The sequence below is a fragment of the Festucalex cinctus genome, chromosome 13 (assembly GCF_051991245.1).
Source record: "Festucalex cinctus isolate MCC-2025b chromosome 13, RoL_Fcin_1.0, whole genome shotgun sequence".
Classification (NCBI taxonomy): Eukaryota; Metazoa; Chordata; class Actinopteri; order Syngnathiformes; family Syngnathidae; genus Festucalex; species Festucalex cinctus.
In genome coordinates this window covers 8355692-8370011 of record NC_135423.1, presented here as the reverse complement: position 1 = coordinate 8370011, position 14320 = coordinate 8355692, and the positions used below count along the sequence as shown (strand labels likewise).

The following is a 14320-nucleotide window of genomic DNA, read 5'->3' as shown; positions in this document are numbered from 1 at the left end:
TGAGTTCCACAGGTGTCTCCACAAAACTATTCACTTCTGCTTTTCTTCACATGCTTCGAAAACACAAAAAAAAAATTATGACATTCATGTTGATGCTATTGTATTCTGTTCAAACGAGAAAAACACAACACATTACCTTCAATGTAATGTTGCTGATGGAATAAAATAGAAGACAACAGCTGATTTTTAAGGAGAAACTATAAGTACATTTTTTAGGTTGCATTGCATAAAAAGTGCAAGTCGGGAATTGTTACAGGGTGAACTTGGCGTACCTTTCGAAGGATTGATACTGCAAGTTGTGCTTTTTTTTTTTTTGTTCCACTCTTGTACCAAAAGGAGCAGGAGCCACTACTAAAAGAATCCACGCAGGAAGTAAGCAGACGACTGCGGCGTTACCACAAAGCGGCGGTAGTCGTGATTTTTCAGAATCTTGCTCACGAGTCGATAGTTGTCGTGGATCAACTTTTGTAGAATTTGTTTGGTCTAAACCAGGGGTGTCCAAACTTTTTCATTTGAGGGCCACATACAGAAAATCAGAAGGGGCGCATAATGTTATGAAGAGAAATTGCGTTTTGTCCTAAAAAATTTACAAATAATTTGTTTTTGTATGTTTAGAAAAATGATACAGTATATAAACTGCGTAAAAGTTAATCGTTATTAGACTTGAAGTGTTATTTCCGTCAGTATTTTTAATATGGTGCACAAACACATGAAGCATTTTTATAAAATAATAATAAAAAAACCTGTTGTCATTAAAGTGAGTCATTTTCAATTAAGATACATTGAATTAATTCTAAACTGATCAACAGAGATGCAAATGACATGCATTTGGCTCAAAGCACAGTAACTGTTTGCTCCCAAATACTTCTGAAGTCGCTTATTACATTTCGGTGCATGTGACTTAGATTGGTTGAAAGAAAATATTACTCAATAACGTCTAAATTAAATATGAAAGTAATATTAAAGTGTGAATATTTTTTATTTCAGGTTAAAAACTTGTGCTTTAAGTTTTCATCATGGCTAATGATTGAGATCATTAATGAGGTTATGTGCCTGAATATTCAGTTCATTTCTCTTTCTCTATACTGTACTATATATATATATATATTTTTTTTTTATTATCTTTTTAGTATAAAAAAGTGTATTTATATATATATTTTTTTTTTTAATTACACAAACTAATTCAAGTCAACCACGACAAATTGAGCGCTCTCACTCTCATACTAATCACTGGAAATTCAAAATAGCACCTCTTGACAAATAACTGGCGATCATTGGAATCAAAGAGCTTCTACTTCATATGCAACACCAGAAAGAAAAGAAGAAAAAAAAAAAAAGACTAATACCAACATAAACCATTTTGCTTAATGAGCATTTTTATTGGGACATGCGCAAGAGTCTAGTGTTTATAAAAAGAGCAAATGAGACATTTGATGTCATTTAGTGCAGAAATGACATGTTACATCTCCAGAGAGGAAGACGTCAAAGGTGCTCAGGATGGTTGTGTGTGTGTGTGTGTGTGTGTGTGTAGTTGCACTGAAATATGAGCGGCAAGGAGCATGCAGAGGTTTAAGTGGAGGGTGAAAAAAAACACGCAAATCAGTTTAATAAGCTGTAGCATCTTTTTAAGCAAAATGTATGAGAAGTGTGTGGGAATTAGCAACGACATTCAGACATCCACACTTGGCTTGCGAGACAACATGTGACATACTGTACATACATGAGGCGTTTGTGTGTCGACAACAGTCACCCTGGCTTATCTTCGGCTCTAATTTTCAAGGAGATCCTCCAATATTTCAACTCAGTATTTGCTGTACGGACTTCTGGAGCGGGAGCGAGACCGGGATCGGGATCGGGACCGGGACCGGGAACGGGAACGATACCTCCTAAGAATACGAGGAGGAAACACAAAACGCATCAAACATTGACATAAAAGTTAATTATGGCTCAATTGTTATGCCAGATTCCATACTGACGACAATGACTAAACAATGTCTACTTTTGTGTTGATGACCTCACAACTGGTATATATGAGACTGCCTTTATGCTAAAAAAAAAAAAAAAAAAAAAATAGTTTGGAGTGAAAAGCTGCTTCTTCTCTGCCTCCTTGAAATCTGACCATTCCCATTATAGCTTCAGACCACCAAGTGGCCATTTGCGGAACAGCAGGTGGTCAACATAGGAATGGAAACGTTTGGTAATGGGATATATATATATATATATATATATATATATATATATATATATATATATATATATATATATATATATATATATATATATATATATATAAAAAGGATTTTGCATTATTTGACAACAAAATGTGAATGTGAGCTGCAGGAATTATTGTCGTCCACTACAGGTTGCCGCCACCTTGTGAGTGATGTGGGTGTCGTAGTACATTTAGATGGCTGTTGTACACATCTTTTACGTTTTGTTTTTTTAAATAAAGCGATTGAAAGTGCATCCTGCTCTCTAAATACACTTGAATCAAGCCTAAATTATGGTGAGCGGGGCGTGATGATGATGATGATGATGAGTCCTCACATACCTTCTGGATGAGCTGGAATCTCGGCCTGAAGGACGAAAGCACACAAAAGGTGCCATCAGCACACAAGCTAAACACCACAAGAAGCTCTCTCAGCGCTACTAAAGGTTGCACATATGGCTTTTTAAACACTTGTGCACTATGGGCTGGCCCTCACGTGCGTTTGGGCTAGTCTATTTACAAAAAAACAAAAACACACCTGTAATGTAGCAATTGGTGCTTTTTAATGTGTTTAGTTTTTATTGTAGCAGTTTTACACAAGGCTAAAGAATCATTGAACAAGAATGCTTCGTTATTGTTATATAATTCCTTGATTGTTTCATACCTGCCCGATTGGATTGAAGTGTGGGGGTGTGCCTGCAGAACCTACACCGATGCCATCTTTCTTTTACAGAAACGTTCAATTGGTGTCGTTTGCGGTTACGGATACAGAAACCACACTCACCCATTTATTTTACAACAAAAAAATTCAAATGGAATGAATTGACAGTTTAACCTTATGAAAAATAATTTTCAAGCCCATCATGAAATTTTACCAGTTAATGTACAAAAAAAAAGAAGAAGGGGAAAAAAAAAAAAAAGGGGGAAAGTGAGTATAAATTAAGATTAACATATTTTTTCCCCACAACAAAATATAGAACAAAACAAAAAGGAGGCTGTATTTCAACTAAAGGTGTCAGCTTGTGGAACAGTCTGGATTGTAAAACAAAATCATCCCAGTTTATCTGGATTTTTAAAAATTTGACAAAAGCACAATTACTGGAAAATTACATATAGCACAAGGACATGTTGTTGAATTATTTGATATAATTGTTACATTGAAAGCGTCTTGACCGCTCGCTGTCATTCATTATGTGTTGATCATTTATTTATTTTATTTTTTTTAGCAATGAAATCAAAATGTGAATTGAATTGTGTGGGCAAACATTTAATACAACGGTGTCTTTATTAAAGGGATGCTTGACTCATTGAGCCATTTTCAGAAGTAAAAAGTTAAGATTTTGTCTATAATTAATGTGGTAAATTCATTATTTTTCATGTACAATTAATACCTTTAAAAACTATTTTTTTCTCTTGCTGTCGACTGATGACATCACCTGTGTTGAGGAAGTAGGTAACAACCAATCATGGCTCAGTTTGCTGACCAATCCCAGAAAACAGGTGAGCAATGATTGGTCATTACCTACTTCCTCAACACAGGTGATGTCATCAGTCGACAGCAAGAAGAAAAAATAGTTTTAAAAAAAGTATTAATTGTACATGAAAAGTTTGTTTCACCTAAAAAAAAAAAAAAAAGGCACGTAAGTGCTTGAGATTAATTTTATAGCTGCGCAATGAACGTAAACATGTTTGAACATGAAAAGTGCAGTGAACACTGAACAGTTTGTGAGTGGTTCTTTTCTTCAAGCTGCGTTTCATTCCTTCTGATTGGATTGTGTGAATTTTTGTCACCGTGTTTTCATTTTCATAAATGAGTAATTATCATTATAGTCTCGATGAATGGATTCTACTTTAGTTTTCGTTTCATTTTCGTTGGGGGGAAAAAAAAAAAAAAAAAAGTGTTGTGACGAAAATTTTCCATTGACGAAATGATCACTGCTGCCCATCGTCTCTTTCCAAATTATTATTGTCCGAGTGTGAGACGGCGGCGAGGCCGCTTACCATATTTGGAGGGAGAGGGCGAGTTGCTGCTCTGGCGTCCGTACTGTCGCTCCCACTCATCCCGCGCTTTCTCGCGCCGCTCGCGCTCCCTAAACACACACGCACGCGCACGCCTTGAGGTCAGACCGTTGCAACACGCTCAAATACCAAACGGTCCACCTGCGTACACGCTGCCTTACTTCATGCGTATCTTGCGTGCCATGGCTCGTAGTTCTCCCTCTCGCTCCTGTGGAACAATCACAGAGTAAGAAGGGGAAATGGAGGATAGGACGGTTTGTTGACACATGAAGTATGAACCCGTGATAAATGAGGGATCACTGTATATAATTATTTTTTGTTTATTATACAGTCATCTTGTATCTATTTTGGTGGCAAGCACATGAACGAGCACGTGAATGAACATGTGCACACATGTACAGCATATACACACACACACCCCAGTACACGCAAACAGAACATACACAAACACATGGGGGTGGAGAGCGCAAAGAGGAAAGTGCACACACCTGTCGTTTGTGCTCCTGCTGCTGGATCTTCACCTGGGCCGCCTTCTTATCCGCCTTGGCTGCAGGAGGGGGCAAAAAAATCAGCAAATGTGGACTTGAAAACGGCCGATCGTGCTTGTTGTTGTTGTTGCTGCACTCACACTGCCTGTTGAGGGCCTTCTGCATGCGGAGCTTGAGCTTCTCCTGCGGCGTCAGCTTGGACTGTGGGCGACACCGCTTGGATTAGCAACGCGACAACAGCGGGTTCCGTACAACTGCACATTTTGGATCATACAAAGTGGGCAACAGCTGAATTAAGTACTTTTTCATCTTTGGAACCTTTCTGCACAAGTGTCCAGTAAATTAGGAATAGAGAAAAAAAAAAAAAGAAGAAGAAGAGCGCGCGGGAGGGTGAGGGTTGGTGGATTAATGCGTGAGGACAGCCGAGGGAGCAGCGAGGGACGCTACGTGAAACAAGAGCAAGTTCAGGTCCGGCCAGTTGACAAAAGAGCCAGTGGCGCTTTTCCGCCGACACACCCAGCAATGGGCCGTTCAAACCTGGCCAGGCAAGAAAAACGGCAGGTCACAACACCGCAGGCGAGTCGAATGCGAGCCAGCGAGCGCAACTCTTGACTGACTGTGAGAGGCCTGCCGTGTATGCAAAGCCACCACCACCATGACGACTCTTTGCCAGGAAAAGATGAACGAGCAGCGGCAGAGAAGAGGCGGACAGCACAAAAAAACAAAACAAAACAAACAAAAAAATAGTCCACGATGATTGACAGTACGCTATTATCACGCTCCGTGATCTCACGCTTTAAAAGTGCAGGACATTGGGCTTGTTTCAACAAATGAACATATTTCAGACGTTCGTCCACACCCAGCAAAGTCAGAATCACACATTAGCGGAACCAAAGTCAAAAAGTCAATATTAACAACAACATAAGACAATAAAGTCCTCACTCTAGTAACATGATGGAGGCTTTGACTAAGGCGTATGTTAAAACAGAAGAAAGATTATTTTTCAGGTTGCAACAAGGGGGCTTCTACTTCACGTCAGCCTGTCAGGGATGAGGGAGGCGGCGTAGTTGGCTTTAGCAAGAAACCTCTGCCACATCAAAATTCTTACTGACTTTGGCAGCTCCCGTCTTTTTACCACCCGCTGTTTCAGGCCTGCAGGGACGACAAGCAAGTGTGGAGATGTTAGGACACAAAACGGCTTTAGTACGCAGCACAACGTTCACACTTTGAATTCTTATTCAATTTGGATTACAATAAAAATGATGTAGTGCACTTTTAAATTTACAACATTGAATTCAATAGCTTATATTGTGTCCTTTTTTCGTGCCATCAAATGGTCAGCAATTTCTTAAAAATGTGATTATAGTTTTATTTAATCTCAGACTTTTTTTGTTTCTCAATTTGCATCACAGTGAAGATTTATAATGGGTACCTCTGGAAAAGATGAAAAATTCTCCAATAAAAGTGTGTCTTGCTCTGCCTTCTGTCAAATGTTGTTACCAATATTTACAAAACTTGGTGGGTAATTATGCATTTGTGATGGCCGAGGGACTTTGAGGTTCCATCATACATCAATACAAACAATACAAACTACAACTTAAAGTGATACTTCACTTATTTAGCCCATTATAGGAGTAAAAAGTTAATATTTTGTCTATCATTAATTTGATACTTTCATTATTTTTCACGTACAATTAGTACCTTTAAAAACACATTTTGCAACTTGGTGTCGACTGAAAATGACATCACAAGGGCTGAGGTAACCAACCAACTAATGCAGCAATTAATTGAATAGAAATTGCATGTCTAACCAAAATTTCTAAGTGCACCAGCAGCTTTTTTTTTTTGTATCCTCCAGCACTTGTGGGGGCATAACATTACAATCTAAGTAACAATGGCATGCTGTACAAAGTTAGCTCAAATTGCTAAGTTACCTTAACAAGCAAATAGACATGCTATCGTGGTACAACGTACGCTCTAGATGAGTTTCGTGGCTACAAAGAATACAAATTGAGCTTGTCATCATATGAATCAAATTCAACGCCATAAAACATGTATTCATTGGGCTAGTTCCACTCTGTGGTCTTACTTTCTTAGTTTGTCGGTAACGGCGTTAGCCGAAATAGGGGGTCCTCTGTTGTCAGGGGAAGGGCTGTGGTTGCGGCGGCCGGGCGATGGCGAGGGACTGGCGCTGTCGCTCTCGCCCCGCCGGTGACCACCGCCGCCGCGGACGCTTCGCCGTGAGGAACCCCCCTGCCGTGAGCTGGAGCGCGATCTGAAAAGCAAGAGGTGGTCAGCTCGCACGCAGCCGAAATGAACGTTTCAGAGAAGGACGCGTCGTGGCCACCTTGTCCGTCTCCTGGAAGAATATGGCCTCCTCTCGCGAGCTCGCTCTCTGGGCCGCGATCGAGAGCGCGTGCGCTCGCGTCTCCGCCGGGACCCTCCTCGCTCGCGCGAGTACGAACGGGAATAGCGTCTCAGGCGGGAGCGGGTCCGAGAACGCCGGCCGTCCCGTCCTCGACGCGCTCGCCGGCGTGAGCGGGAGGATGAGGAAGACGACCGTGATGAAGAGTCGGAGGAAGAGGATGAAGGGGAACGACTGGATGAGGATCTTCGTCTCCTGAACAAAAACAGACACAAAGTTTCTGTCACAAGACGACCATAATCGTTTCCTACTGCTGAAGTATACAATTGATGATGCTTGTACTCTGATTGAACAAAGGCATTTATTATTATTATTATTATTGCTTGTAATCTGACATGCAAACTTTGACCCCTGTCAAATCACTTAGACCATGTTCACTACACAACACACATTTTCAAAAAACATTTTCCGTTGCGTTTCGGTCTTTCAGCAGTAGGCAAACGTAGGTTTTGACCAAGACTCCATCTTCAGCATTTGAGTGTTATTGGAAATGAGTCACACCATCTCATGTATGAAATGGGGACGAATATGAATGTCTGGAAGAATGATGTTCCGCACTTCTGCTGCAATGCTATGCAACAGTTTACATGGTTAAATTAGACAGTGGTGGTTTTGCAAAAAAAATCTAAACCTAAACAAAAACTTCTGCCAAAAAACTATTAAATTAAAAAAATAAAAATAATTATGTCGCTCAGAACCACTTTTTTTTTTTTAAGCTACTAGGATTTATCGCTCGGACATTTATTGCAGATTGACTCAGTCGGTGAGCCCTACTTTGCACCTTTTATTTCCAGAGGAGTTAACATCTAGTACTTTGGAAAGGAGTTCGATTTGCTAATCATTGCTTCATTTAAAAAAAAAAAAAAAAAAAAAAAAAAAAAAAAAAAAAAAAAAATCATGAGGAGCTGAAAAAGTTGCCAATAAAGCAACAAAAAATTGCTAAAGTTGGCAAAACTGAGCAACGACTTGCGCCATCGCAACTCATGTGAACAAAAGCTAGTCTAGTATTGAGCAATTACTTGGCGGGCCACTAGGGGGTGGCCTCATTAGAGTGGCGGGGAAATGGACGCAAGTCTTCAGGCGTTGACTTGTGGAAGACATTCATCTGTCCAGCAACTCACTCACTTCTGCATACGTTTCAACGAAAATGTGGATTATATCTTCAATTTGAACATTTAAAAAAATTTTATGTTTCAACTAAGCACACTATTTCTGAGGAATTTATTGATTTAATATTTACGTAATTTTATTTATTTACTTGTGCAATATTACACAAACAGAGAATAAACACATAAAAAAAATTCTGTGTAGGTGTAGACAAGGTCTAAATCTCTTGACACATTCATTAATGAATTAATAAACCTCACCTTCTATAACAGTAAAAAAAAAAATAATAATAACAAAAAGCAGCACCAAATGCAGGAAACACCCTCTGCCAGCCATCATGACAATAGACTAACCAATGAAAGTCAGGAGGAGGAAAAAAACAAAACAAAAAAGTCAGGAGGAGGGAAAGTTACCGACCGGGAGCCCCTGCTATGACCTGCGGGGTTCTGCGCGTTGGAGCCGTGGCCGGCGTGGGGGGCGGCGGCCTGTGCTGCGGCTGCCGCCGCCGCTGCTGCCGCCGCTTCGTCGTCGCTGCCTCCGAAGCTGGTGATGAAGGTGATCTTCTCCGGACCGGGCGTCCGAGAGCGCGAGCGTGACTCAGAGCTGGATTCCGACTGCGGCCTGGGAGAGAAATTTGACAAGTTTGGCTCAAACAAACACAGGCTACAACTACATTGCAAAACAAAGAAAAGGTGAATTCACCGTTTGTAAGGATCGTATGTTGGACTATCTCTCCTGGCGTAGCTGATGGAGGAGCAAGGGATAAACAAACAAACATGGATTTACATATCAAACACGTACAGAAGAATCAAAATGCATTTTTCTCTAATAAAAAAAATATTAAAACAAATATGGATAGCATGATATATATTCTAAATTGGCCATGTACACAGTGCACTAGTTGAATATTGTATAGTTGATGTGGATACGGATTTACCTGGGTGGGCTGATTTGTCGTCCTTTTAGTCTTTTCTCTCTGAACTCTCTCCTTTGTCGGCGAGAACGACGGCCCTTCAAACCGACAAACGTGTCACATAAGGTAGAAAAACCACACGCATGCTGCAAGAGACTTCTTACAGAGTACATGGCTTTCTCCGCCTCCAGCGCCTTGGCATGCTTGATGGCCTCCACCTCCTCTTTGTCCTTCCTCAACATTCTGACGGCCACAATTAAGTCAAGCTGAACACCTTTTTAATGGCATTTTTACTGCTGCTCAAAAATAAACACGCCATGACAAACCCCACTGAATGCCTCAAGGGACGTCATGATGATAACATTCCCTCGTTAACATTAACAGGGCGCAGTGTGAAAATGATGCCGTTTAAAATGAGTCAGTGCCGTTTGTAGAAAATGTCTCTGCGGTTAGTTTCTGACGTCTTGCATTCTATATAGGAGAATAAATTCATGATGGAATTCTGGTTGGGCTCAATGCAATATACATTGAACAGGTCAAAGGCGTGTTAAAATCTTACAATTTGATTGTCATCGGAAATGTGTCAGTCTAAATGTACAGAATATTCACACTTTGACAGTGCTACATTGTAAAAAAAAATCCTCATAGGTGTCCTACATAACCAATAACTTACAAAAACATCAAACACGAGGACGCTGCTGCTTAAATAGTGGAAATGGCACCACCTGGTGCCATTAATGAGAAATACAGAATAGCTACAGAAAAGTGACAGACCGTTTAAATATGATATCATGACTAAAAATTATTAATAATAAACAAATAAATATTGTAGCGAACAAGAATTTAATATCTGGGTCATCTTAAATTTCTATTCATTATTATTATTATTATATGACCAAAACTAATTTTGTTTTGTGATCCTATTGAAAAATATCATTCACTTTCTATTTGACAACAGAGATTTGTTGTAGTTGACCAAAGTAGTGAGGACATTTCCCCTGTTCCACGTTGATATCAAATGTGAAAATGACACCTGACAAAGTCTCCTTCAGCCATTCCGTAGGGCGTGGCCGTTTTGTTCAGCTCCCTCTCCTGCTCGTGGCTCAGCTCGTCAATGTCCACCTCCACATCTGCCAACGCACAAAGACACAGGCGAGCGTCACACCTTTGCATGCTTAATTTAACAATCAATTCAATTAAAAATGGATGATGGCCACAATGCATTATACTGAAGGATAATTAAAATGTATATTTGCCTAAAAACATTGCCAATCAGCGCACACAATTAAGGTTAGCTGACAAGAAATGGTTCAGCCATGAGAATGATCAAATGTCCGCTTATGTTCCAGCTCACCGATATCTGGGATGACCTCATCTTCTTCAGATTCACTATTCTCCGAATTGTCTTCATCTTTGTCGGAGGCGGGGTCAGCTTCTGTCACAGTGCTGTCCTCGTACGTGTAACCAATGGCAACCTTTTTCTCAGCGAGCCTGCATCCACATCATTGACACCGCTGGTTTGAAAATGAGCTCTTTATGAACACTTCCACATTTACCACGCTCTCTCACACATGAACACAGGTGAGGAAAAGCTTTCTAATGGACATACTTTTTCTTCTCTTCCTCGTTTGGCTTCTGCAGGCCACCGTAGAGTTCATCCACGTAGATCTGGTACAAACACTGATCCTCAGAGACTGCGGGAGGACACCAGAGAGTTCAAGCAGAACATTGCAGCAGCAAAAATGTTGCCTCTAAACGGCACGTTAATTAATGGACAGTTACTGAAATATTTAAAGTGTTCGTCACAATTTTGATTCAACGAGATAATTATCGTTTGCTATTATGCTGGACATCAGAGAATACATTACTGACTGTTGGCAAAGTCGTTCTGCACCAAGCCTCTGTAGCGCTCGTAATTGCACTTCCTTTCCTCCATCTCCTGCTCAGGGGTTCTGAAAACGCAGCGGTGATGATGATGATATTATACAAAAAAAAAAAGAAAAAGAAAAAGAAAGAATTGTGCCTGTGTCGTTTATAAACAAGCACAAAGAATTAAAAAAAAATTCAGAATGAGCTAAACTCACGGGGTGGTGATGAGCGGAGGTGTGTAGGTGGGGACGTAGTCTAAGTGAGCCCGCACATCAAACCGGTCAATCATATTGGTGGCGTCACCTTGCCAAGGCATCCTTTAGGATAATTTAAAAAAAAAAAAAAAGAAGAAAAAAAAAAAAAAGAAGAAAAAAAAAAAAAAGTCCAGTGAGCATTAAAACATCACAGGAAATGAAACAAAAACAGGTACTAATACGCATGACACATAACACAATGACAGATAAATGATCTTAACTTGAAGCCCAGCAGGACTATTAACCTGTTAACCACTACTAGTTTAAGGATATGTAAACATCACACAAGGCTAACAAAGCTGAGCAGCTGCGAGAATCTTTTTATTTTTGTTTAATAGCTGAACTGTTGTGTCAATTTTCAAGATCACTAGCGTGTGTCGACATATTTTCGTTCCCTTACATGTTGATGGGAGACTCTGCAGCCAGAGCCACAGCAGGATCCAGGTGGATCTTGTAGGCTCGTCCATGAACCTGAAGGAACTGCGCCGGATCCTTTTTCTAAAAAGGGGACAAAAGTGAGCAGCTGTGAAAAGTTGTGTCAACTTTGCTGCCATGGCTGCTCCATTGTTGCCTAATGTTGTCGAAACTTTTAAGAAGCTGCATGAGTCCGCTCAGGTCAACACAAAGTGGCAGCTGCAGCACAAGTCCGAGGGATGCAAAAGGAAGCAGCAGCGAGGCAGAACGATTATCGTCACGCAAGCAAGCAAGCGACATCGTCGCTTAAGATTAAGGATGGAAAATCTTCAGCCAATTTTCATGGGAAGATGAGCTGGGGAATTTTGGAAATGTCATGGGAATTGTGGTTAACCGAAAAGAACTATGGGCGGCACGGTAGTCGAGTGGTTAGCACGTCCGCTTCCCAGTTGTGAGGTCTCCGGTTCGAGTCCAGGCTCGGACCTTCCTGGGTGGAGTTTGCATGTTCTCCCCGTGCCCGCGTGGGTCTTCTCCCGGTACTCCGGTCTCCTCCCACATTCCAAAGACATGCATGGCAGGTTAATTGGGCGCTCCGAATTGTCCCTAGGTGTGCGTGTGAGTGTGGATGGTTGTTTGTCTCTGTGTGCCCTGCGATTGGTTGGCAACCAGTCCAGGGTGTCCCCCGCCTACTGCCCAGAGCCAACTGAGATAGGCGCCAGCAGCCCCCGCGACCCTTGTGAGGAATAAGCGGTCAAGAAAATGGATGGATGGATGAAAAGAACTATCACATTCAAGCATAAATATAATCAGTGTTTTGTAATCAGCATAAATCCAACAAAATCATGCAATTAAAAGGCATGACATTTAAACAGATTGTTCCATCCCCATCCAAAGGCAGTAGCAAAGTCTCAAGCAAAATGATAAATAAATAAAAAATCCCTCGGGCTTCTCAAGCTTAGCTTGCCAAACCCTTTCCGGCAACGGCCTCTTCATATTTAACAGTATGTGCATGAAATCATCAATGACGATAACATATTTCTCCCAACTATTGAACTGCACTGTATTTACATTTCCAATTAAGAGCTTCAACGTTTGACATTTCCTGTTTATTCACATTTATTGTGATTATTGCTCCTCTTAATCTGGTTCCCACTTTTGAAATTGCAGACATTTACAACTCTACTTACGATCTTCTCGTAGTACTCCCGGCGGCGCTCGCCACGTCGTTTGTAGTCAACCATCATGCCACGGAGCTTGCGCTCGTGCTTGCGGGCCTCCTGCCACATGACGGCGCCGCTGGGGGTGGGGGCGCGGCGGGGCACGGTTGCTGCAGTTGGCAAAAGGACAGAGGAGACGGTCCGGTTAGCAGATTTTTTTTTATTTTATTTTACATGGTCCCACTCGGCCTTGGGCAACTAATCAATTTTGTCCATTCAATTTAAGGCTGCAGCTATGGAATATTGTTCGACTGATTATTCCTTCAAGTAATTGGATAAAAAAAAAAAAAAAAAAAGGGTTTGCATTATTAAACAGCAGCTATACAAATACAAAATGTCCATGTGAGTTGTTACTATTACCTAGTTAGGGTCGCCATCCTCAAAGTTTACACTGTAGCATCTGTGACAATGAATGTGTGTGGCTTTAAAAGGCTGGGGCCATGATGTCATTCAATCAGTCATTTAAGATAAGACAAAATTGGAAAGACATGTAGGTTGCCTTGGTACAGTTCACCTGGCTTCCAACTTACCTGGCTCCCGATTTCAGCTGTGGCCGTTTAGGCAAAGTCAGTCCAGTAATTTTGTGTATCCTATTCATAGAATCAAACTGTTCAATTCGTCAATAAACAGGCAATAAAAATAAAAACAAAACAGTACAGAGTGGTATTTGAAGTCGTCGTGCTGAGGGTGAAAAAAAAAACACAGCACCTTCCGGGTGAGCGCTCTGACCCGCGCAGAATTTATATTTGTAGTTATCGTATGATTCACGGCAAAATAGCGCTAGGTGGCGAGTTCCCGGTCACGGCAAAATTACCACTGCGTTTGTTAAGATATTAGAACTGAAAATTAAAAACTTTTTTTAAACAACTCAAGGATGGTTCAAAGTTTTGAAATAAAAGTCAGATAGCATTAACAACTACCTGATGCTGTTGTGTCTGTGAAGTAGTAAATCGTCACTTTCTTACCACTACTATCGTATAATTGTACAATAATAAGCACTTACACATATTAAGAATAGGTAACCTAAGAACCTAAATATTAAAAGCCATTCGTGTCGCTATCTGTTTAAACGTCAATTTCTTTCCATCCATGTCAAAAAGAAAACTGATTTAAAAGCGCGCAGGAGTTTGCCAGGAGCTGCAGCGATTTGACGGATAGCGCGTGTAGTCGCTGGGGCCTCTTCAACGAGAAGCTATTTTAGCTAAGCTTGGCTATCAGCGGCTAATTGCACCAGAGCAAAAGAGAAGACAACTGTCTACGCAATAAATGTTTTAAAAAGGCATATTTAGTGACATTCCAATGGGCACGGCTTACCTGTTTTATGGGCACCAAATAGAAAACTGGGTTATATTCCGCAGATCCAGACAGGCTACCGTACACGCCTTCTTCCGCGCTGCCTTTCTTC

The 14320-nt window shown here is 40.9% G+C and overlaps 1 protein-coding gene across 2 annotated transcripts; it reads right to left on the bottom strand.

Annotated features, from left to right (window-relative positions):
* Window positions 1-1353: 1353 nt before the first annotated feature.
* Window positions 1354-14320, bottom strand: clasrp (CLK4-associating serine/arginine rich protein). 2 transcript variants are annotated; one of them, XM_077541331.1, is made up of 21 exons: window positions 14230-14320; window positions 12886-13025; window positions 11685-11782; window positions 11246-11347; window positions 11034-11113; window positions 10771-10855; window positions 10516-10652; window positions 10195-10291; window positions 9326-9404; window positions 9186-9259; window positions 8951-8992; window positions 8666-8869; window positions 7064-7336; window positions 6806-6991; window positions 5829-5868; window positions 4857-4917; window positions 4717-4775; window positions 4390-4436; window positions 4211-4299; window positions 2552-2576; window positions 1354-1886 (listed from the first exon to the last, which is right to left on the bottom strand). In XM_077541331.1, the coding sequence occupies exons 2-21, from the start codon at window positions 12982-12984 to the stop codon at window positions 1802-1804; spliced, it is 1962 nt and encodes a 653-aa protein (XP_077397457.1). In that variant the 5' UTR covers window positions 12985-13025; window positions 14230-14320; the 3' UTR covers window positions 1354-1801. The 2 variants fall into 2 exon arrangements, 1 of the variants encoding a protein (XP_077397457.1); XR_013287925.1 differs by lacking the exons at window positions 1354-1886; window positions 2552-2576 and having other exon boundaries at window positions 5825-5868.

Excerpts from the sequence above, each read along its gene's own strand:
- clasrp (XM_077541331.1), bottom strand. The coding sequence starts at position 12,984 with ATGTGGCAGGAGGCCCGCAAGCACGAGCGCAAGCTCCGTGGCATGATG. Across the intron at positions 8,870-8,950 it reads ACATACGATCCTTACAAACG|GCCGCAGTCGGAATCCAGCT; the intron begins GTGAATTCACCT and ends TTTCTCTCCCAG. Across the intron at positions 4,918-5,828 it reads AAAAGACGGGAGCTGCCAAA|TCCAAGCTGACGCCGCAGGA; the intron begins GTCAGTAAGAAT and ends TGTCGCCCACAG.